The sequence below is a fragment of the Hyperolius riggenbachi genome, chromosome 4, assembly GCF_040937935.1.
Source record: "Hyperolius riggenbachi isolate aHypRig1 chromosome 4, aHypRig1.pri, whole genome shotgun sequence".
Lineage (NCBI taxonomy): Eukaryota > Metazoa > Chordata > Amphibia > Anura > Hyperoliidae > Hyperolius > Hyperolius riggenbachi.
Genome location: NC_090649.1, coordinates 414,778,176 through 414,800,174, shown reverse-complemented (window position 1 = coordinate 414,800,174; position 21,999 = coordinate 414,778,176). Strand labels below are relative to the sequence as shown.

At 44.3% G+C, this 21,999-nt stretch overlaps 1 protein-coding gene and 1 non-coding gene across 4 annotated transcripts in view; both read left to right on the top strand.

Moving 5' to 3' along the window:
• The first annotated feature begins 1,357 nt into the window (after nt 1–1,357).
• PAPOLG (poly(A) polymerase gamma) overlaps nt 1,358–21,999 on the top strand; it is a 74,220-nt gene continuing 53,578 nt past the window's right edge. For all 3 annotated transcript variants that reach the window (XM_068232409.1, XM_068232408.1, XM_068232410.1), the window contains exon 1: nt 1,358–1,574. In XM_068232409.1, coding sequence (XP_068088510.1) covers nt 1,558–1,574 — 17 coding nt within the window. In that variant the 5' untranslated portion in view covers nt 1,358–1,557. The remainder of the gene's footprint in view (nt 1,575–21,999) is intronic.
• On the top strand, nt 10,098–10,190 carry LOC137505484 (small nucleolar RNA U83B). The gene has a single exon (XR_011020095.1). It is a non-coding gene; the product is annotated as a small nucleolar RNA U83B (small nucleolar RNA).

Genomic DNA, 21,999 nt, shown 5'->3' with positions numbered 1-21,999 from the left:
TACCAAAATAAACCCCTTACACATCTCACTGATATTCTAAGTGAGAACGTTTGGATGTTTGTTACTCAATCACGCAACAATGGCTGAAAGGATTTAATTTGTGGGGTTGTTTTTATGGCTAGTCTTTTCCCTCTGTTTAATCATGCTAATGATGCCCACTAATAAGTAAATCTTTTTCTTTCTTTTTTTTTTCTTTTGCGCGAGAAAGGTAAAGTGAGCGAATATACATAGAATGGATATTTAGATAGTCCCTCATATTATGTTGAGCTGCTGCGGTGTGAAGGTGAGCTGGCTACCTATACTGAAGGGGGGGAAGGAGGGATTAAGGCTCCCTGCACACTGCAAATCCGTTTTCCGATTCCGATTTTCAATTCTGATTTTCCCTGAATACATTCAACAGAAAAACAAATCAAATAATGCAGCATGCAGTAAAGATTAAAGATCGGAATCGGATGTAAAAAACGATTAAAAAGCGGAATCAGAATTGCATGCAGTGTGCAGGGAGCCTAAGGGAGTCATCTGGCTACCTATACTGAAGGTAAGGGCCTGTACACACTGCTGTGCTTTTAAATCGCAAGCCTTCCTAAGCTGGCCACTAACGGTCCAATTTCTAACGAAAAATCGTTCGAGCGATCAGAAATTCTGATCGGATTGGTTGTAAATAATCTCAGTTGATGGACACAATCGATTATGAACGAGTGAAAAAAATGTCGCCCGAATAAATTTTCGTCGAACGAAAATTTGGATTTTCTTGGTGGTCATGATAGCTAGGAAGCAAAGATTGGTTAGTTGATGGTGCAGTGAACAATTTTTCGTCCGATCAGAATTTCTGATCGCTCTAATGATTTTTTGCTAGAAATTGGACAGTTAGTGGCCACCTTAAGAATAGAAAAAGTGCATCGCACCAGTGTGTACAGGTCTTCACGATTTTCATTCTTTTTCAAAAGTCCTTGCGATTAAAAAACCGCATGCAATGTCATCTGGCTACCAATACTGGTGGTGTCAACAGGCTACCTGTACTAGAGCTAAGGGGGGCAGGGGTCATCTAGCTATCTATACTGGAGAGAAGGGGAGAGGGGTCATCTTGCTACCTATACAGAAGGGGCGCCTGGTGACAGTGGCCTTAATACAAATCTGGCTATATATATTTATATATTACTGTTTATGAGAATGTATCTGTTATCTGTGAATTTATCATATTTGAATGCATCAGGTTCCTCTCTCTTTTATTTTTTTTTTAATCCATGGTTGCTCTTGGCGGTTTGCATGCTGCACCTGCCATACTCCATAGTGGCCATGAGAGAGCAGCAGCGGCCCGCCTCGACGTGATGTCTGGGCGGAAGATTGGCAGCAGTATCTGAGCGCGGTGCAGGTCGGGAACTCCCGGCAGTGATTTTATCGGCGCTGGACGCCATGTTGGGCGCTTTTTGTTCTTATAAATAAAGATAGGCGAGCAGCGGGCGGAGTATTGAATGGTGGCCTGAATACTGTGATCTCGGGGGGTGATTGACGTGTCGGCTGCTGATTTCTGAATTCACACGAAGCGGCTCCGCAGCGATGAGAGACATGTTCACGTGAGTGGCCGCCGCTCCTGGACGACTAACAGCTCTGTCTGCTGGTGCTGCTAACCTACTACTACTGTCAGCTAATACGAGACGTGCTGCCGCTACTGTCAGCTCTGCTGGATCTGCTAAAGCTACTAGTCAGCCTTTTCCAGCAACAGTGCCACTACTTTAACTACTTCTAGTTTTGTTGGTGCTGCTGCTAATCTGCTTGTACTAGTCAGTCACTTCCACCAGTGCTAATACTACTAGTTTTGTTGATGTTGCTAATTTGCTAGTACTAGTCAGCCATGTCTAGCAGCGGTACTGCTAATACTGCTGGTGCTGCTAATCTACTAGTATTAGTCTACCATTTCTAGCAGTGCTATTACTAGTTTTGTTGGTGCTGCTAATCTGCTTGTACTAGTCAGTCATTTCCAGCAGTGTTTCTACTACTAGTTTTGTTGATGCTGCTAATTTGCTAGTAGCAGTCAGCCATTTCTAGCAGTTCTGCTGGTGCTGCTAAGCCACTAGTACTAGTTAGCCATTTCCAACAGTGCTACAACTACTAGTTTTGTTGGTGCTACTTAAATCTGCCAGTACTAGCCAGCCATTTCCAGAAGTTCTGCTACTTCTGCTGGTGCTGCTAATCTTCTAGCTGACACATGTACTCCTAGAAATATCTCATAGTAAATTGATGGATATACTAAGCTCAGTCCTCAGGTCCCAGAAAATGTGATTATATAAATATACAAGGTATGATCAATTCTGATTTAGTAAACTTCTCATCTAGGAAACTACTTGTGTTCCTTTTTTAAAAGACATCTGAACTGATGGTGGTATGGAGGCTTCCATATTTATTTCCCAGCTACCTGGCAGTCCTGCTGATCTCTTTGGCTGCAGTGCCAGAATCCCTGCTGGGGATGTAACTTGAGGTGTGACAGGTGCCTCTTTGTTATTTCAATAAGATGAGGCATGCTACTGCTTATATGGGTGGCTGGAATAGTTTGTGGAGAAGATGGTGGGGTTGCCCACCCTTGTTACGTTTAAACTCTTGTCTTGTAGTTATTACATTTTTTTATTTTTTTCATTAAATTAGTAACTTTTGGGGAGCAGCTGGTAAATCTGATGTCAGACAAGTGTAGAAATGGGGTGGGAAGTTCACTGAATGCAATACAATATTACCTTATACTATACAGTGTATGGTTTAATGATACAATGTATTGGCTGAATAGATTTAAAGCGCACCTGAACTCAGAACTTCCCATCTGCTCTAAAAGCTATTCAACAGCATAATAAACTTTAAAGAAAACTTTCTGTGTTACAGCTGATACACTGCAGATGTATTGTAGGATTTGTATCTACTTCATGCTTTTATGGAATTGTTAACGTTCTGTGCTTTCAATTTGGGGTCTCTGCTGTGGAAGTCAGCTGACAAAGCTGAGGGATTAAGTTTTTCAAATCATGATTAGACACAGATGAGGCGGAATTAGACAGGCTAAAGTCTCTAAGTACATACAGGGTGCATTTTACTTGGTGTTTCCTTCCTGTGCAAGCGTTCAGGTCCACTTTAAAGGCTATCATTCATAAAGGAGCTGTCGGTAAGGACAATCAATGCGGGAAAACACCGCTGCCGGTATTTTAGACTTCTGGGTGGGCATTCATAAAAATGTATCCATGTGCGGTAGCAGTGCGGAGATTCCCCGAACTAGGCTGGTGGTAGGCAGGCGGTAGGCTTGTGGAGACACGGAAGCTGCCGAGTTGATACATTTCTCCGTGTTCCGCTCTGCTGCAGCTGCCTGGGAGGTCTTTGTGTCTTTATTCACTTACATTATCGCCACATCAGAGTGAGCGGTACTTTCCGACCTCACACCGTTTGCAGTGATCTTCATGAATTAACATTTTGCTACATTTGTTCCGATAATCACCGCACAAGGCAGTGATTTATCACTCTGCTCGGTAGTGTCATTTTTTTTTTTTTTTTCATGCGGAAAGAGCCTTTATGAATGCTGACTTTGCCGAGTGTTCGGTAAAGTCAGCTGTTTTAAGCATTTCCGCATGCGGAAATGCTTTATGAATGGAAGGCAAAGTTTCCTAGAGAGCCTGGCTTTCCATAGCTCTTTAAAAATAAGTTCCGCTTTAACCTTACGTTTTTGGTAATGGCAAAAGCCCCAGAGGTTTGCCGTCTGAATTTGTTTGTAGTGGTGGCAGCCAATGAGATCTTCTTTAAATTAGGATCAGCCCAGTAGTGTGTAATGCACTATGTAGAGGTAAGGACGAAGACCTGCAGCAGACTCCATGCAGGAATCCTAATGTCATTGGCAGGGCTGAGGAGTCAGAGCAATTTTTGAGTACCTGGAGTCGATGGTTACTTAAACTGAGGATGGATGACTATTGTACTTACTCCATAGCCATGCAGGGGCCATAGGCAGGGCTGAATGAGTCGAAAGCAGTTTTGGGTACCTAGAGTTGGTGGTTTCATAAACTGAGTTGTATGATTTTTGTACCAACTCCAGAGCCCTGCTCATAGGGCACAACTCAGTCGTTGGAGAGAAAAAAAAATCAGACGAGGCTGATTCCTTGTCACTTGTCTTGACAGAGGAAAATGGGACATAGAAGCCAAACCGACACTATTATATAGTATTTATATAGCGCAGACATCTTCCACAGCGCTGTACAGAGTATATTGTCTTGTCACTTAAAGTGAACCTGAAGTGAAAATAAACTAAACCATTATATTTATACTCCTACTTGTTTTTTTTTTTTTTTTGTTTTTTTTTTTCTCTCATGGTTTTATTTTATATTGAAAAATTTACAAAGTAGGTTTAAACCAGGGCTGTGGAGTCGGTCCAAAAATCCACCGACTCCGACTCTGACTCCTCAGTTTAGGATTCCACCGACTCCGACTCCTCGACTCCGACTCCTCTAATTTGCATATTACAATTTTGTTGATTAAAAGTATATAACATGAAATTCGTCTCTTAACTGCCAACGCCTAGGAATTTTACAAGACAACTGAAGTGAGAAGGATATGTAGACTACTATATTTATTCCCTTTAGACTAAAACTAGTCCTTGGTAAGAGTACTTGTAAAAGGTACAAACCGGAACAAAGAACATCTATCAGGCCCTAGGCAATGTAAGTGTGGGTACATGTAAGAATGATGTGCAGGTACTCTGCAGGGGAATGAGGAGATTCTTCCTCTATTACACATTCTTCATGCACATAGTGAACAAGGTTTATGGGTGACAGACAACACCTCTGTGTTCAATGTGCACAGCATTCTCAGTGGATTCCCTGCAGCTCTGTGGGGAGTGCATATGTAGAGTATAGTACTACTGTGTAACAAAGTAAACCTGAGACAGATGAAATTAAAGTTTTATACATACCTGGGGCTTCCTCCAGCCGCCTTCAGGATAATCAGTCCCTCGTTGTCCTCCTCCACCACCTGGATCTTCTGCTATGAGTCCAGGTACTTGAGCCAGTCGGGCGTAGTGCGCATGCACACACTCCGCCGCCAGGAGCATACTACACCTGTGCAGCACTATTGCGCAGGTGCAGAATGTTCCTGGCTGTGGGAGCGGCATGTGGCCGGACAGCGCTGACTGGCTGAATTACCAGGACTCATAGCAGAATTTTCGGGTGGTGGAGGACAGCGAGGGACTGATTAGCCTGAAGGGGGCTGGAGGAAGCCCCAGGTATGTATAAAACTTTACTTTTCATCTGTCTCAGGTACCCTTTAATTTGTAGTCACCAAACCAAATTTTAACAACATATCAAATTTTTGATTTCATCAGCAAAGGGAGTGCATACATTTGCATAAATCAGCATCAGTGCACAATTATTTCCATCTCATTGACCATCTCTATTAGTGACACGGCTACACATCAGGCTTTATTCTTACAGCATAGATGTTATTTAGTATATATAAGAGATTCCTGTGTACACATCATATATACTGTACAGTCACAATCAGATATGTATATCTGACCTTAAAAATACGGGAACTGCTTTATTGAAGCAGCACAAGTAACTAATTTTGATTGGTTTATTTCATTTTTGTGGACAGCTATTACTGTATATATACTGTATTTATACATTATTTTTAATGACTATTATCTGAGAAATAGAACATTTTATCATATTTTCTATTTTAATTACAGTTACAAATTCATTAGGAGTCGGAGTCGGTGCATTTTTCCCGACTCCGACTCCAGGCACCCAAAATTGCCCGACTCCACGACTCCGACTCCACAGCCCTGGTTTAAACGGTTTACTGTCTCTGATCAGTGGAAGCCTATGTCCCACAGTTAGAAAAAGGCAATAGTTGATGTATTTTATCTCCCTCTGCTCTCAGAAGTTTGATTCTGCCAGGCAAACTGTAATGGCTGTAATTTGCTTATCAGCGAGGTGTCCTGTATTCCAAAGGCTGTCACTTTCATGCCTAGAAATTAACTCTTTCAGACAGAAAAATAAATCAAGTAAAACAGCCTGGTTATTAAGTTTTATACTTACATACTCCTGTTTATCTCATGTCACCTATCACCTCAGGTGCTTTAACTGTCCCTCAGAGGAGCTCACAATCTAATCCCCATCATAGTCATATGTCTATGTATGTATTGTGTAGTGTAAGTATTGTAGTCTAGGCCAATTTATTATAAAGTTATATCAAGTTTTTACTATCAAGTTATCTGTATGTTTTGGGGGTGCGGGAGGAAACCGGAGTGCCTGGGGGAAACCTACACAGACACGGGGAGAACATACAAACTCTGTGCAGATAGTGCCCTAGCTGGGATTGGAACCAGACACTTAGAGCTGCAAGGCGTGAGTGCTATGCACAACGCCACGTGCTGCCCAGACATCCAGATGGAACTTTGAGCTCCCTGTTTCATCCCGCATCTGTTTGGCTGTTGGCGGGTTATCTAATCCATTCATTTGTACATTTTCAACCACACTTCCCACAGCCCAGCCATCGTTGTGCCCAAGTGATTACTGAGCATGCTCAAGTTCATTATTCACACATGCCCAGTGCAAGCAACAGCTTGTGCACGAAGGAAACAATACACACATTAGCAGTGCAGTTCATAGACTCCTGCATGCTCAGTACAATTTTCTTGCCACAAATGCAGCTGTGTTCAGGCAGTGTGGCTAAAGATGGGAAATTTCTAGGCAAATTAAGTATATGAGACTAACTGTATTCAAAGTTTTATACACACCTGGGGCTTCCTCCAACCCCATCTGCACGGGTCACTCCCACGGCGCCGTCCTCGGTCTTCTCCATCTTCTGTACCGGGTCCCGTAAGTTCGGCCATTCTGAGCTGCGCCTGCGCAGTACAATTCTCAGCCAGAGTGCACTGCGCATGCTCAAACTGGTCGCGGCTGTCAGGAACCGGCCCGCGGCATGCTTGCGTATACGGTTCCCGACTGTGGGTTTGACCAGATCGAGAGGGTAAGCAGCCTTAGTCAAGCTAAAACAAGGCTGTGACCCCTCAGAACACCTCTCACTGCCACCACTAGCTGTTGCTAGACACTTCCACTCTGCTGTCGAGTTACTCGCACTGCCGTTTTCGTACGTTGGGTCAGCTGTGCGCTTTAGGCCAACGTATGACAAACGCCCCACACACAATGCAATTACAATCTTATACGGTAGGGTTGCTCAAACATACAATCAGGCATGGACTTGTACACAGTTACACTTCAGTCTCTTCTAGGCTATGAGTGTTAGTACAGCAGAAGTCAAACTTATTAAATAACTATTTAATATTCCAGGTAAAAGTGGAACAATGCAGAAAATACATACAAAAGATTTACAAAAAAAGGTAAAAGATACAAAATACAAGTTACAAAGATAAAAGGTACGATACAACACAAGGATATTTGCATAAAAATAAAACGGATCAAAACGTTACCAGCGTTGTTTGAACGTCATTGGTGGGAGAACGCCGCTTTCGACCAGTAGTCGGGCAGCCCTAGCGTTTGCTATCTCCAAAGAGCTACCAGTTGTGACTGTCCTAGCTGCTGTTTTATAGTCCCCAAGTGTTGCCCCGGCAAAGAATGTTTCATCCCACAATCTAATGCAATTTCTCAGCTTGTCATATCCTTCCTGTGATATGCGACCTTCAAAGCTTTCCTGTGTTAGTGTTTGATCCTTTCAGAGATTTTAGAACACCTCCACAACCCCAATTTCCACAGGTAAAAGTCTATACATCACAAGAATGTATTTTGGGTGAAGCTTCCTGGCTGTTATATGTAAACTCCTGGCTCAGGCTGGTGTGAGGTGTGTCAAAGCATACTGCAACCAGTCCAGGTGACAATTGCTCCCAAGCACAATACACCTCTGAGACAGTATTCCGACAACAGGGTCAGACCACCTGTATAGGCTTCAAAGCAACTGTCTGATTAAGTGTTTCCCAATTACCTGTTTCTGGCTGTCCAGAGGAACTGTATGCTAATGTCTAATGCTGGGAATACACGTTAAGTTTTTACTTTAGATAGATGGGTTCGATAGATAAATTCCAACCTGTTGGATCTGGTCGATTCTACTTTCGTTTCGATTCTCCTCATTCAAGTGAATGTAATTGATAAGCAAAGATAAGGAATCGAGAGGGGAATCGAGCAGTGAATCGAGAGTAGAATCGATCGAAAGCGAAAACGACGGCAAAAACGAACGCAAAAACGCACCGTGTATTCCCAGCATTAGCCCCCTGCTTCCAGAGGAATTCAATGCAAATGTAGATCTATTGACACCCACACACAATCACACACACAATCCCATTAACAGTCCATGAAGCTAGCCTGGCATATCTACACCTTGGACATAATACACAGCAGATAGAAAAATGATAGAATATGTTCCTGTATTATCCCAACATCATAACTAGTTGCTATATCATGACAGCGGCTAGCTGACGTTACGGGACCCGGTACAGAAGACGGAGAACACTGAGGATGGTGGCGTGGGAGCAATCTGTGTGGATGCTGCTGGAGGAAGCCCCAGGTATGTATCAAACTTTGACTATCGCTTTTCTCTGGTTTCCTTTAACTTCCCTGGCGGTATGATTTTTTTCACAAGCTTTCAGACCCTAAAAATTATACCACTAGATCTGTGGCAGCCCTGCACATTACACACCTCCCATGCATCCAGGTCAGGGTTACCACCCTGAGCTGTGAATTTCTGCCAGAGCCTGACTCTGGGTTACCGCTAAGGAGGTTAATCAACTGCCCTGTGGTTGGATAAAATAATCTTAGGATGATGAATGTGATGGGTCTTGTGGTCTGAATACAGTAATATAAATTCGACCGGTGCCGACATTAATGCTGCAGGGAGGGATTGAGTACTGGAACCCTGCTGGGGAGCAGAGCAGCATAAAAAAAAATACAAAAATTCCCCCCCTTGTCTTGTTAAATAAAATATTACCCCCCTTGAGTAAAATGTTTGCATGTGGCTCCCGCTCGACCCATACCCCCCCCCCCCCCTCCCTTTGTCCCTTGTCCTGTTCAGACTCACGCTGTTGCGCTATCCCCTTCCTGCACTGACATTGTACCTCCTAATACAGAATGCTACCTCTGCTGTGCCCTCTCATAAGCAGGCTGAAATCATCCGCCACCTGCTCCCTTTAGTTCATTGAGGCTGCATTCACAGTGGGATGTTACAGGCGCATGTTAGAGCAGCCTGTAACGCAGCCCAACTCACAGCACTGAAAAATCAATGGGCTGTTCAGTGCCCCCGTTGCGTTGGAGTATAACGCTGCACGGTAAATGAAAGTGCAGCGTGTTGTTATACTCTTATTTGGCTACGTTCGGATGTTTGCACATGCTCAGTACTTTTTTTTTTTCCCCGCATGCGTCGTTTTCGTGCGATAGTATGTGTCAAAAATTACACATCACGGGCGCATCAAGAGACTCATAACGCGGCTCTATATAAAGTCCAACTTCAAAGCTCACATGCGTTGCGTTAGGGGCACGTTATGCGACCTTAACGTCGCATCTAACGCAATGTCTTAGTGGGAAAGAGCCCTTAAGCCAAGTCTCGAGGGCGGGGCCGAGGCTCGTCATTGGGGCCAATCACAGCCTTCCCATGCTATTCAGGGACTGCTGCCTGAAGCTTCCCTGTACAAGCTATCATTATGAGCTGCGGTCAAATCACCTAATGGCGAGACTGATTGCTACCGCAGTGTCCCGGAGCGCAGCTTCAGTGCGCTATGGAGATGGACTGTAACACTGGGAGACGCTGGTGCCGATCTGGCAGCACCAGTGGAGAAGCAGGCACAATATTTGGTGTTCCGGGCAGGGCTGTGGAGTCGTACAAAAATCTTCCGATTCCGACTCCTCAGTTTCTGAAACCACGACTCCGACTCCGGGTGCCCAAAATTACTCCGACTCCACAGCCCTGGTTCCGGGCACAACTTCAGTTTGCTCCCCATGGCAGAGTAGGTACCCCTTGCTCTCTACCCACAGCAATGGATTGGTGAGTTCCCGCTGCTCACTAAGTTTGTGCAGTTCTTCCGTGGTTTGCCCCTTTTCCTATCCTCCATATCTCTTTATATTAAGCAGCAGTGTGTCCTGTGATGATGGGATGGAATAAGTGCTGGTCACAGCTCCTGAAACGCATGAGGAGTTATTCCATGCTGCCTTCCTTCTGAGGACATTCAGCTACGTGTTTCTACCAATGTCAGCCACTCCTCACATTATCCTTTATGATGTGAAAAAGATATTTATAGACAGATTTAGGTACAGGTCGCATTTTGAATGCAAATTCACATCCAAACTTTTTCTGTTTCCATCTAATCAGAATTTTGGCATATGGGGAAAAAATTGCTGCTGGTTTTTGGGCACAGCACGTGTTCACTGATATACCGTATATTCCGGCGTATAAGACGACCCCCCCCCAACTTTTCCAGTTAAAATATAGTTTGGGATTTACTCGCCGTATAAGAATACCCCTGTTTCAACGCGCACACCAAATAAAAATGAAAAAACATCATATACTGGTGCTGTACTATATGTGGTACCCAGTGTATAACAGTATACAGGCAATTGACTGGTTGGATTGGTCAGCTCTCCTCGTCTACCTGTTTATCCCAGCGGTATGGAAGAATAGATTGTGCTGTGCCCATAAATCCCTCCTTTCACCCTTCTAGCACACCCTTGTATCCTATTTACCTCCTTCTCTGCCTTTCAGATCTCACACATGTGTGCCTGCTCCGCTTCACTACAGTCCTCAGCAGCCAGATCTGAGAGTCAGTAACTGGATAGGGCGTATCGCCTGGTATCAATGACACCGGCTTATAAGACGATCCCTGACTTTTTCAGACAATTTTCAAGGGTTAAAAAGTAGTCTTCAAATCCACTTTCAGTCCTCGCGGGCTGTGCTAGCTCTGCGCTTAATCCAAACGTAACAATAAAATAAAAATTAAAATACAAATTGAAAGTTAAAATACAATAAAAATACAAGTGTGCACTTTCAATTCTGCACTTCTGCAGCTACACCAAGCTGCCCAATGCAGATAGGATGAATCAGTCCGGTTTAGTGCTTTTCAACACCTTCCTAATTCATTAGTCAATTCATGTATAATAAAAAGTCCCAATCACTGTGAGGGCCTTTTTCCACTAGCCTGCGATTTGCTTGTGATCGCAAATCGCAAGGTACATTAAACTAATGGAAACTGCAGCAGCAATTTCCATTAGTGCGATCCGATTGCGATGCGATTTTGGTCAAAGCGCAATCGTTGTCCTGCCGCGTTTTGTATGCGATTGAACTGGACTGAGTATAGTAGCTCAATCGCATGGTGGAAATTGAAACGCGATTGCGATCGGGATCGCATTTCATAGTGGAAAAGAGCCCGGACTTTATGCTTCGCTGAAGTCAAAACATAGGCAAGCTATTCCTTGTTATACAATCCAAACATCAAACTTGACCAGCGCTGCGTATAGACAGTGTGTCACTCCCACCACCAACACCTAATGGACAGCGGCTCACCAGTTTCGTTGGACCACAAACAATGGTCAGATGCGCATGTGGGGTATTCAGGCTCCCCTCACCTAAAACGACCTGTTCCACCTTTGCAGCAGTCACCATATGCAGGTATAGATCCAATACTTGCACTCTAGCGTTCCCTCAGGATAAAAAGCACAACGCTCATAGTGCAACACTGTTTAAAAACTTTTAAAATTTATTTCAAGTTTGCACTTACAGATTTTGCACATAGTTTATCCACGGGCTCTCCCCCCTTTGGCCTTCCCGGTCTGGCCAGCAGTATCAATCCTCTCCGTGTGGGAACCCTCCAGCTGTCTCTCTGGTCTGCAAGTGCTTCAAACACGCCGTTCGTAGCTCCGCCCTATCGATTTCGTCAAAGGCATGACTCATCAGGGGCACCTCTGTGCTGCAGCTGTGCACACGTGGGACAGAGATGCGGCGGAAGCTGTCGCCGAAGGTTCAAGTCCCCCCGTCAATGGTAAGTGTGTTGCTGTCGCTAGTCCGCATACACACGGCAGACTAGCCACAGTTGCGGCGACAGCTGTAGCAGGCGATTGACCGCGCCAGTCGCCTGGCGTCAGCTCCGATGGGCGACGGTTTGGGGCGCGCGTCATACACACGGGAGACCTGTCGCCGCAACATGCGCGTGCCACATGGCTGCGGCGACAGTTGTAGCCCGTGTGTATGGGGCTTAAGGCCTGAAGATGGAGAGGCGTCTCACACCCCTCCCCAAGTGCCTCCATCCCTCCTTCCCTGTGCAGAGTCCTAATGAGACCGTAAATGAGAGGTTGCTCACCCGGGTCTCCGCATTCCACTGACAGAATCTCCCTTTTGTCAGGAGCACCTCTAGCTACTTATTACTAAAGTTCCTCTAGCCACTTGTGGGCAGCTCTAGCTGCTTAATACTGAGGGTACCTCTGGCTACCTAATACTAATGCGCACCTGCAACTACCTTTGACGGGCAAAGGAAGTAAGAGATGTCACAGCTGGGACAGCCAGCACACTTGTGGTTCAGTTTTGGGGTTTGCAGGTTTATGGAGGGCGAAATCTAAAAGTCGCCGGGAGACTTGGGTGCAGGATATAGCCGGTATATGGCTAACTTTGCTCCTGCACAACTCCTGGTGGCATTAACTACTATTCCCCTCCAGGTCGACGTGGATGGTAGGGAAATACGTAATTTTCTCAGTTCAGATCCCTTTATCAACTCAAAAGTACTGCATTCATTTTTGGACAATTCTTTCAAAAAATAGGGAGAAAAGGTCCCTACGTCGTATAGCCGTGTCACTAATAGAGCTGGGCAATGAGATGGGACATAATTCTGCGTTGGTGTACTCTTTGCTCATGAAATCAAATAATTTGATATGTTGCTAAAATTTGGTTTGGTGACGACAAATGAAAGGGTACCTAAGACGGATGAAAATATTTTTATACATACCTTGTGCTTCCTCCAGCCCCCTTCAAGCCAATCAGTCTCTCTCTGTCCTCCTCCACCACCTGGATCTTCTGCTATGAGTCCCAGTAATTCGGGCAGTCAGCACAGTCTGACCACGTGCTGCTGCTACAACCAGGAACATTCTGCACCTGCGCAGGAATAGTACGCTTCCAGCGGAGTATGCATGCGCACTACAGCAGACTGGCTCAAATACCTGGACTCAAAGCAGAAGATCCAGGTAGCGGAGGAGGACATCAAGACACTGATTAGCCTGAAGGGGGCTGGAGGAAGCCCCATGTATGTATAAAACTTTAATTTAATCTGTCTCAGGTTTAATTTTGTTACTCAGTAGTACTATACTCTACATATGCACTCACCACAGAGCTGCAGGGAATCCACTGAGAATGTTGTGCACATTGAACACAGAGGTGTTGTCTGTCACCCATAAACCTGGTTCAGATTGTGCATGAAGAATGTGTAATAGAGGAAGAATCGCCTCATTCTCCTGCAGAGTACCTGCACATCACTCTTACATGTACCCACAGTTACATTGCCTAGGGCCTGATAGATGTTGGTTGTTCCGCACTGTACCTTTTTACAAGTACTCTTACCAAGGACTAGTTTTAGTCTGACTAAAGGGAATAAATATGGCAGTCTACATAGCCTCTAACTTCAGTTGTCTCTTAAAATTCCTAAGCGTTCGCAGTTAAGAGATGCATTTCATGTTACATACTTTCAATCAAGAAGATTGTAATATGCAAATTAGAGGAGTCGGAGGAATCCTAAACTCAGGAGTCGGAGTTAGTGGATTGTTGCACCGACTCCACAGCCCTGATTCCTATTACGGTTTATGGTGGCGCTGGCTACACCAAACCTCCTGCACTGGATTCCTAGTGTTGAGCCTAAGGTGCCTGGACATCTGTGCATAGGCACCTGTGAGGTAATTGCGGGTCTGTTTGCAGCAGAATGTTACTCCTGATTCTGTGGCAAAGCAGTCATTATACAGAATGAGTTGCTGGAATGAAATAAAATATTGCCTGATTTATACGGTTTATGCACTTGCACAGTGATAATGTGTTTTTTCATGGCCGTGGGGGTTCCCAGACTAAAGGATTCATCTACCCAGCAGTTGAATAATTGGTTGCCACAGAGCTATAAGTGCTTGCAGGAACTTACAGGCCCCAAAAAACTGTTATGTTTCGGATGCAGCAAATATTTCTCCAAATTTGCAGGAAGTGAGACTTCAGTCTGAACATTTTTGTAGGTGCAAGCAATAAGTTTAGAGAGCAATGGCCATGATGCACTAACGGTGGTAAAGTTGCTGTGTGCAGGCGGTGCACAACAATTTTTTACTGATCTGCTGTAGTGTCGCCTATTAACATAGCACCGCGTATTTTACTAGGTTAACCTGGATTACCCTGGTAATGTGCATGCATGGTGCTGCTTGGTATATGGGCTGCGCTCCCTGGCGTTGGTGCCTGTAAAATTGGTGTGGGCTACCTGCGCACGGCAATGTTATCGTTGTTAAATGCATCAGGCCCATTGTGCGTTAGTGAAATGTTTAGTTGGGTAGAACATACCAGAGATAAGTGAAGGAAAGTTTAGCACGGGTTTCTTTAAGGTCAGATGTCTTGGTCTCTTCAGGCTGCTAGGTATATTTGGAAGCTGTAGATCCTATGGCCAGCCGTCTATTGGAACAGATGGTATGCAGGTTTTTAGAGTTCGACTGGTCATATAAATAGACTGGTGGGGATCTCAGACCATTGCGTCTATTTTTAAAGGCTCACTTTACCGGAACAATATTTTAAAGGTTCCATTGCTGCTTCTTACTCTGGGTTTAATGTAATAACTGTTTTTCAGGAATCGTGCATTTTGCTTAACTGTGCTGGCAATGCTATACAATTATTAGTGTTCTATTGGATGTAGGCCTCCATCTAAAACAAGCCCAGAGACCTTAATTGGTCGTTTAGAAAAATTCCAGCAGTAATAGTATCTGAATAACGAGCTGGATGTCTTTTGCCTATAGCAAATAAACACTAGTATACAAGATTCACAATCGCATGCCTTAAAGAGAACCTGTACTGAGTAAAAATATTTAAAATAAACACATGAGGTAACTTCAAATGAACATTACATAGTTACCTTGCCATCAGTTCCTCTCAGAAGCTCACCATTTTCTTCTGACCATAATCCCTTCAATTTCTGACAATATTTTGTCAGATCTGAAATATATCAGTTGCTGTCAGTAAAATATCAGTTGCTGTCAGTTATAGCTGAGAGGAAAACTGTACCAGGTAATGTCCATGTTTCCCTATGGCTCAAGTGGGCGATGTTACAGTTTAACTGTGTGCTGACCAGAAAGCTGTTATGGGTAATGGCCATTTTCAAAATGGAGGACGGAAAATTCCCTTGATCACAGTGAACAAATAGGATGCGGGACAGGAGACAGACACGGAGTAGACTACATGGAAGGTAAGTATGACTTGTGTATGCTTATTTTGACTTTTAATTTTCAGTTCGGGTTTTCTTTAAGATACGATTGTCAATGTTTAAGTTGCCTGTCCAGTTTCAGCGCATCTCAGGGCCAGTACACACCAAAAAAAGCTAGCGGATCCACAAACGCAAGCTGTTTTTCACAGCGATTCTAGGCAAGTATAGAGCGCTTTTTTAAACACGCCTAGTTTTTTTTTTGTAGTAGATTTTAATTTAGTTACAGTAAAGCTGTAGCTGAACAGCTTCTATAACAAAAACGCCTGGAAAATCGCTCTGATCTATTTTTTTTTTTTTTTTTTTCTCCCCCCTTCGCTTTCCTATACTTTGAGGCAGAAACGCCTCAGAAAACCACACAGGTGCTGCAGGAACAGAGTTTGCTTTTGGGGAAAAAATGAGCCGCTCTGGTGTGCACCAGCCCATTCATATTCATTAGCCAAGCGCTTTTCACCCTGCAAGCATTTAAAAAAAAAGCCCCCCCCTGGGACTATTTCCATTTGTGTGGGAAATGCTGCCCATTCCGCCAATAGTTTTGCTAGATCACATGCAGTCGCGATTTGGATGGCACCAAGCAATTTACTACAGCATGTGTCCAAATTCCTAAAGCTGTGACATGGCTACATGGAATCGTGTGAATGCTCCCGGCAGTGCCGATGTACTGGAAACTGGCCCTAAAGTTTCTTTTCAATTCCTATTTCTTTAACACTTAAAGGGCTTGTTCACACTATGAGCATATATATATATATATATATATATATATATATATATATATATATATATATATATATATATATATATATATATATATATATATATATATATATATATATATATATATATATATATATATATATATATATATTTTTTTTTTATTTTTTTTTTTGCGCTGGCGATTTTTGGAAATTACTCTAAAAGTTTGTGCAATGCTTTCCTATGAGTTTTCATACTTGAGCGCACCGCTTTCTGTTGAATAGCAAACGTGGCTGCTGTACCATTTTTCTGAGCATTTGTGTTGAATAAAAAGTATAGGGGAATCGCAAAGTGCTTTGAATAGCTATTTCCCAAGCGCTTTTATGAATAAATGCATGGTATTCATTTCCGGGTCAAAGAGTTCTTTCTGACAGACTTCAGGATCCCCTTCCACCACTGCAAGAGGCTTCGGCAATCTTCGGGAGTGCTCTTGAAGACAGCCGCTCTGTACTGTGCAGGCGTGAGTGCGCATTCTCATGCAGTACAGAACGGCAGGCTCCTGAAGATTGCTGAAGCCTCTCACAGCAGTGGAAGTGAGCAGTCTCCAACCCATCGGTTGGAGACTAACTGGGGATTCCACGCTGGAATGCAGGGACCGTAGGATGAACGGTAAGACCCAAAGCCTTAATTCTCCTTAGGTGAATGTATATTATTATTCGCTTCAGAAAACTGAGGTAAATGGATGTTTCCTTTTAAACAATACCAGTTGCCTGGCAGCCCTGCTGATCTCTTTGGCTGCAGTAGTGACTGAATTGCACACCTGTAACAAGCATGCAGCTAATCCAGTCTGACTTTAGTCAGAGCACCTGATCTGCATGCTTGTTGAGTGGCTGTGACTGAAGGCATTAGACACACAGGATCAGCAGGAGAGTCGGGCAACTGGTATTTTAAAAGGAAAAATACATATCCTTCTCAGTTTAGGTTCCCTTTAAATTACACTTGCATGTTTAGGAGGAAGAAAGGAGGCATTAGCTAATTAGCTTGTTGTGGTAGGTGTGCAGCACACATGTGCTGATTGTCACTAATCCAGTGGCGTACTTCCTGTCCAGCAGGGAGCACATTGCTGAGGGGGCGGAGCTGGGGAAATGACCCTGTTGGCACAGTCTGCTGCAGGTGGTATTCTATACAAAATGGTGTTGTGCAATTGTTCTGTGGACTGTCATTGCACCACATGTGTGAAACTAGTCTTGGGCCTCTTTCACAGTAGGACGTTGCGTTTTGATGCAACGTTAAAGTCGCAACGCAATGACCCAAAAAAGTTGCAGCGTAACTTCATGCCCCATTATCGTCGCATACAGTAGAGCTTACAGGCAATGAAAAGTGTGTTTTCTAGTCATTACGGAGCATGTGCAAACAGTCCAGCGCAGCTAATCACGTGTATAACGCACTGCATGCAGTACTTCCACTTAAAGGGAACCAGAGAGGAACTCTCTTTAAAAACGGAAAAAGCTTTTATACATACCTGGGGCTTCTTTCAGCCCCATACGCACGGATCGCTCCCACGCCGCCGTCCACCGCTTCCTGTATCGGCGGTACCGGGTCCCGTCACGTCCGGCGGACACGGCCAATTGTCCGCATGAGCAGGGGCTCCCTCCATACCCTTACGCGTGCGGCTGCTCAGTATGCAGCTGCACGCGTAAGTGTATGCCGGGAGCCCCTGTGATGCGGACAATTGGCCGCGTCCTGCCGCCGACTGGCAGAAACTACGGGACCCGGCACTGCCGGATACAGGAAGCGGAGGACAGCGGTGTGGGAGCAATCCGTGCGTATGGGGCTGGAGGAAGCCCCAGGTATGTAGAATAGCTTTTTTTCTGGGGCCTCTGGTTCCCTTTAATGTGCAGCATTAATCACCACTGCATTGTGTGTACTGTGAATGGAGCATTGATCTTTCTTTGCAGTGAGTTATTCTGCGTTAAATGTTTTACCATCGCACTGTGTAAGAGGCTTAAGTGTTCAGTTCCCCATTGGGTTATAGTCCTTCCTGAAAGGGAGAGTTATTAATCAGTCACTTGTGTTTCATCATTCACTCCTATGTCTCCATTCCATTCCTCCCCCCCAACCCCCCCCCCCCCCTTGAAATTTTAACTAGGGGCCATCTTTCACCCACCCAACAAACCTTCCAGGAGCTTGTTCAGTTTTGTATATTGCATTAGGGGGGGGGGGGTTAAAAATTTTAGGGTTTTAATTTCTCTGTCCCCAATGGAGACTACTTTTTTGTTTCACTCCACTTTCTGGGAACTCCATGAAGCTTGTGGCTTTAATATGAAAATCTGCTAGTGCTGGGAATCAAGAGACTACACTAAAGACCAGTCATCATTTTGGTCTGTAGCCACAAGTATGATTTTTCTAGACCCTGCAGTTGATTCAGAATTCTTTCCTGTTACCAAGGCAAGGGTACAGTTTGTTCTGACATTTTCAGGTTCTCATTTCTTTGCCTGTGTAACTGAAAAATCCTTTAAAGTGGACCGGAATTCTGAACGTCTTCTCTGCTTTAAAAGATAAGCAACAGCATAATAACCTTTAAAGAGAACTTTTTTTGTTATAGCTGTTGCAATAAATCTGTAGTGTCTACTTCCTGCTGTCAGGGAAGCAGACATAGGGTTGCACATCCTATGTTTACAAATTAGCTGCTCTGCTGAGGCAGCCAGCTGGCACAGCTGAGATCAATTTACAGTGGTGATTAGTCATGGATAAGGCTACTTGCACACCAAGACGTTGCGTTAGGTGCTACGTTAAGGTCACATAACGTGCACCTAATGGAACGCATGGTGGTGCGGGAGAGGACGGTAATGAGCCGCGTTAGGCGGCTCTATCCGTATAAGGTCTCCTAGAGTGGCGCTGATTGGCCGGCGGGACCACGTGATGCGGAGCGAGACACTCCGCATCACGTGGTCCCGCCAGCCAATCAGCGGCCGCCAGTGCAGTGAATATTAAGTAGCCATGTGCGCGGCTACTGTAGCAGCATCTCCCCGCCTCCTCTCACCCCCACTGCGCATGTGCAAACAGTCTAACGTGCGCCTATAACGTCTTAGTGTGTAAGCAGCCTAAAGGTGCATTAGAAAGAATAAACTCTTCAAATACATACAGGGTGCATTTCTCTAGGTCTTATATCCAGTACAAAAGTTCGGGTCCACTTTAACTATTTATACAGAAAATGATAAATGTGAACTTTGCACTTGAATGCTGAAATGACAGGGCAAGCAATCTATAATTCTGCATTGCACCTTTAATGCTGAGTATCGCCAATAGTTTGTGGTAGCAACAGCTGTTTTAAATGGAGGGTGCAGAGACTTCACCACTTGTGAATCTGGTTATATTCTTGAAACTGGCTACCTTGAGTTGATTACCTTGAGTACATTTATATTTAAAAAGGCCAGCTCAAATCTGCTTGCTTCCTGATGATCATTGCTCACTCCTCTCTTAACGTGAACCTGAAATGGTACACTGGCACTTATATATACTTGGGGCTTCCTCCAGCCCCATGAAAATTGTGCCTTCCCTTGCCGTCCTCCCCGGCCCTTCTGTTTCGGCAATATGGCTGCCAGTAATCCAGTTAGTTGCCACCAGTCTAGGTCTTCTGCGCATGCTCAGCCAAGCTCGGCTCACATGCACGGAAGGCAGCGATTACCCGGACTACAGAATCTGACCTCTGGCTATAGCAAACTTACTCCTCCATTGCCAGCAAATGCATCTGTATAAATATACAATGTATGACCAATTCTGATATAGTAAATTGCTGATGGTAACTACTTTTCCTGGACCCTTGGGAGTTTCCTAATAAAGGGATTCTACTGAATGTGAAAGGGCCGTTACTGCTGCCATGTACTGTGTAATAACCTAGAACCCAGGGCTGTGGAGTCAGTACAAAAATCTTCCAACCCAGACTCCTCAGTTTATGAAACAGACTTTGGGTACCCAAAATGGCTCAGACTCCGACTCCTTGGTCGAATACTTACCAGGGCTGTGTATTTTGTACAAAATCATCGGACTCAGACTCCCGACTCCTCAGTTTATGAAATCGCTGACTGACTCCAATTCCGGGTACCCAACTTTGTTCGAGACTAAACCTCTAATCTTCTACTTGTAGTATTATGCAGGTTATCTTGAAGTTGAGAGAAGAGAATGCAGGTTGTGGGAGAGTTCAGTGTAGAACATCCTTGAACACATTCTCTGGAATGCAGCACAACTGTTAGGCCTTGAGAAAACTGATTGTTGGCAGTGTGAGAATAACATCCTCCACTAAAACTAAAGACCTTTGTGGTTTGTAACTTCAAGGCCAAAGTCAGCAGGTCCATTGATTTAAAACCTTTCTCTGTACTGTTGCTTCACGCTTCTGGTTTAGAACAAACATTTTGTTACAATTGCCACAGGCATCCCACTGTCCCTTCCTGTTTGGCTTGTATTTGTGGAAGAAAGTTCCTAAAATTGGGTTCAATATATTAATATAGGTAGAGGTTATTCCAGTCTCAAACTTCATAATTTGAAGCTGTGCTATGTATTTTGTAAATTGGCTTCCTTCACTTGTATAATCCATGATGCTAGGTACACACCATACAATTTTCTGGCAATTTACCCGCCAGATCGATTTCACACATTTCCGATCTGAATTTCGATTTTTCATAGAACTGAGCAAAAATTGATTTAAAAAAAGAATTGTAAAATCGATAATCGAAAATGGTCAAAATCAATCAACATTCATATCAGACATGTTGGAAATCGATCTGGCAGGTTAATCTGCTAGAAAATTGTATGGTGTGTACCTAGCATAAGAATCTACATGTATAAAACTGCAGGTCTCTGAGAGGGGGACAATGTACAGTGGATCCAGCATTCCTCTGTGCTCACCTTTTAGGTTGCCTTGGCTGGGGTCTGTTTTTTTTTTTTTTGTTTTTGTTTTTTTTTTTCTTCTTTTGAACGTTTAAAAAAAAGTTTCACTTACCCGGGCCTTCCCAAGCCACCCTGCAGAAGTCCTGAACGAGCCTCCGTTCCCCCGCCACCAGCTAGTTTAGTTTTCAGGTGACTGAGTTGGCCCCTCTCCACGCATCTTTGTACACGTTCCCATCCTGCGCGGGAACGTCAGCAGACACGTGCAGCGGGGCTGACTCTTTTGGCCGAAAACAAAACCAACTGGTGGTTGGTTTTGTGTGGTGTATGGAAGCTGCCATATATTAAGTAATGCCAGTTTCCTGGCTGTCCTGCTGCTCCTTTACCTCTAATACTTTTAGCCATACACCCTGAACAAGCATGCAGAAGATCAGGTGTTTCTGACATTGTCAGATCTGACAGGATTGGCTGCATGCTTGTTTCTGGTGTTCAGACACTACTACAGCCAAATAGATCAGCAGGGCTGCCAGGCAACTGATATTCGTTTAAAAAGGAAACAGATGTGAGAAGAATATGGAGGTCTGTCTTTTTTTTTTTTTTTTTTTTTTCCCCTTTTCTTTTTTCCCCTTTCAAAGTGTACCAGAGCTGATGAAAGGTAAGATATACGTTGAGGGCGCACTTCTCTTGCGCAGACTGGCCGTGACTGGCTGAAGTGCCGGGACCTGATACCGGAGCTACGGGCAGCGAAGGATGGCGGCGTGGGAGCGATCTAAGCTTATGGGGTTGGAGGAAGCCGCAGGTATGTATAAAACTTACCTTTCATTAGCTATGGCTTCCTTTTTAAGATCTGACCAAGAGACAGTTTAGGTTCTCGATCTTTACTAATATGCCATTGCACTCTTGTTTCACTTATATGGCTGTTCCTCCTCCCCAAAATAGTCCTCCCACAATCCACGGTGACCTATACTAGGTACAAAGGAACTAGT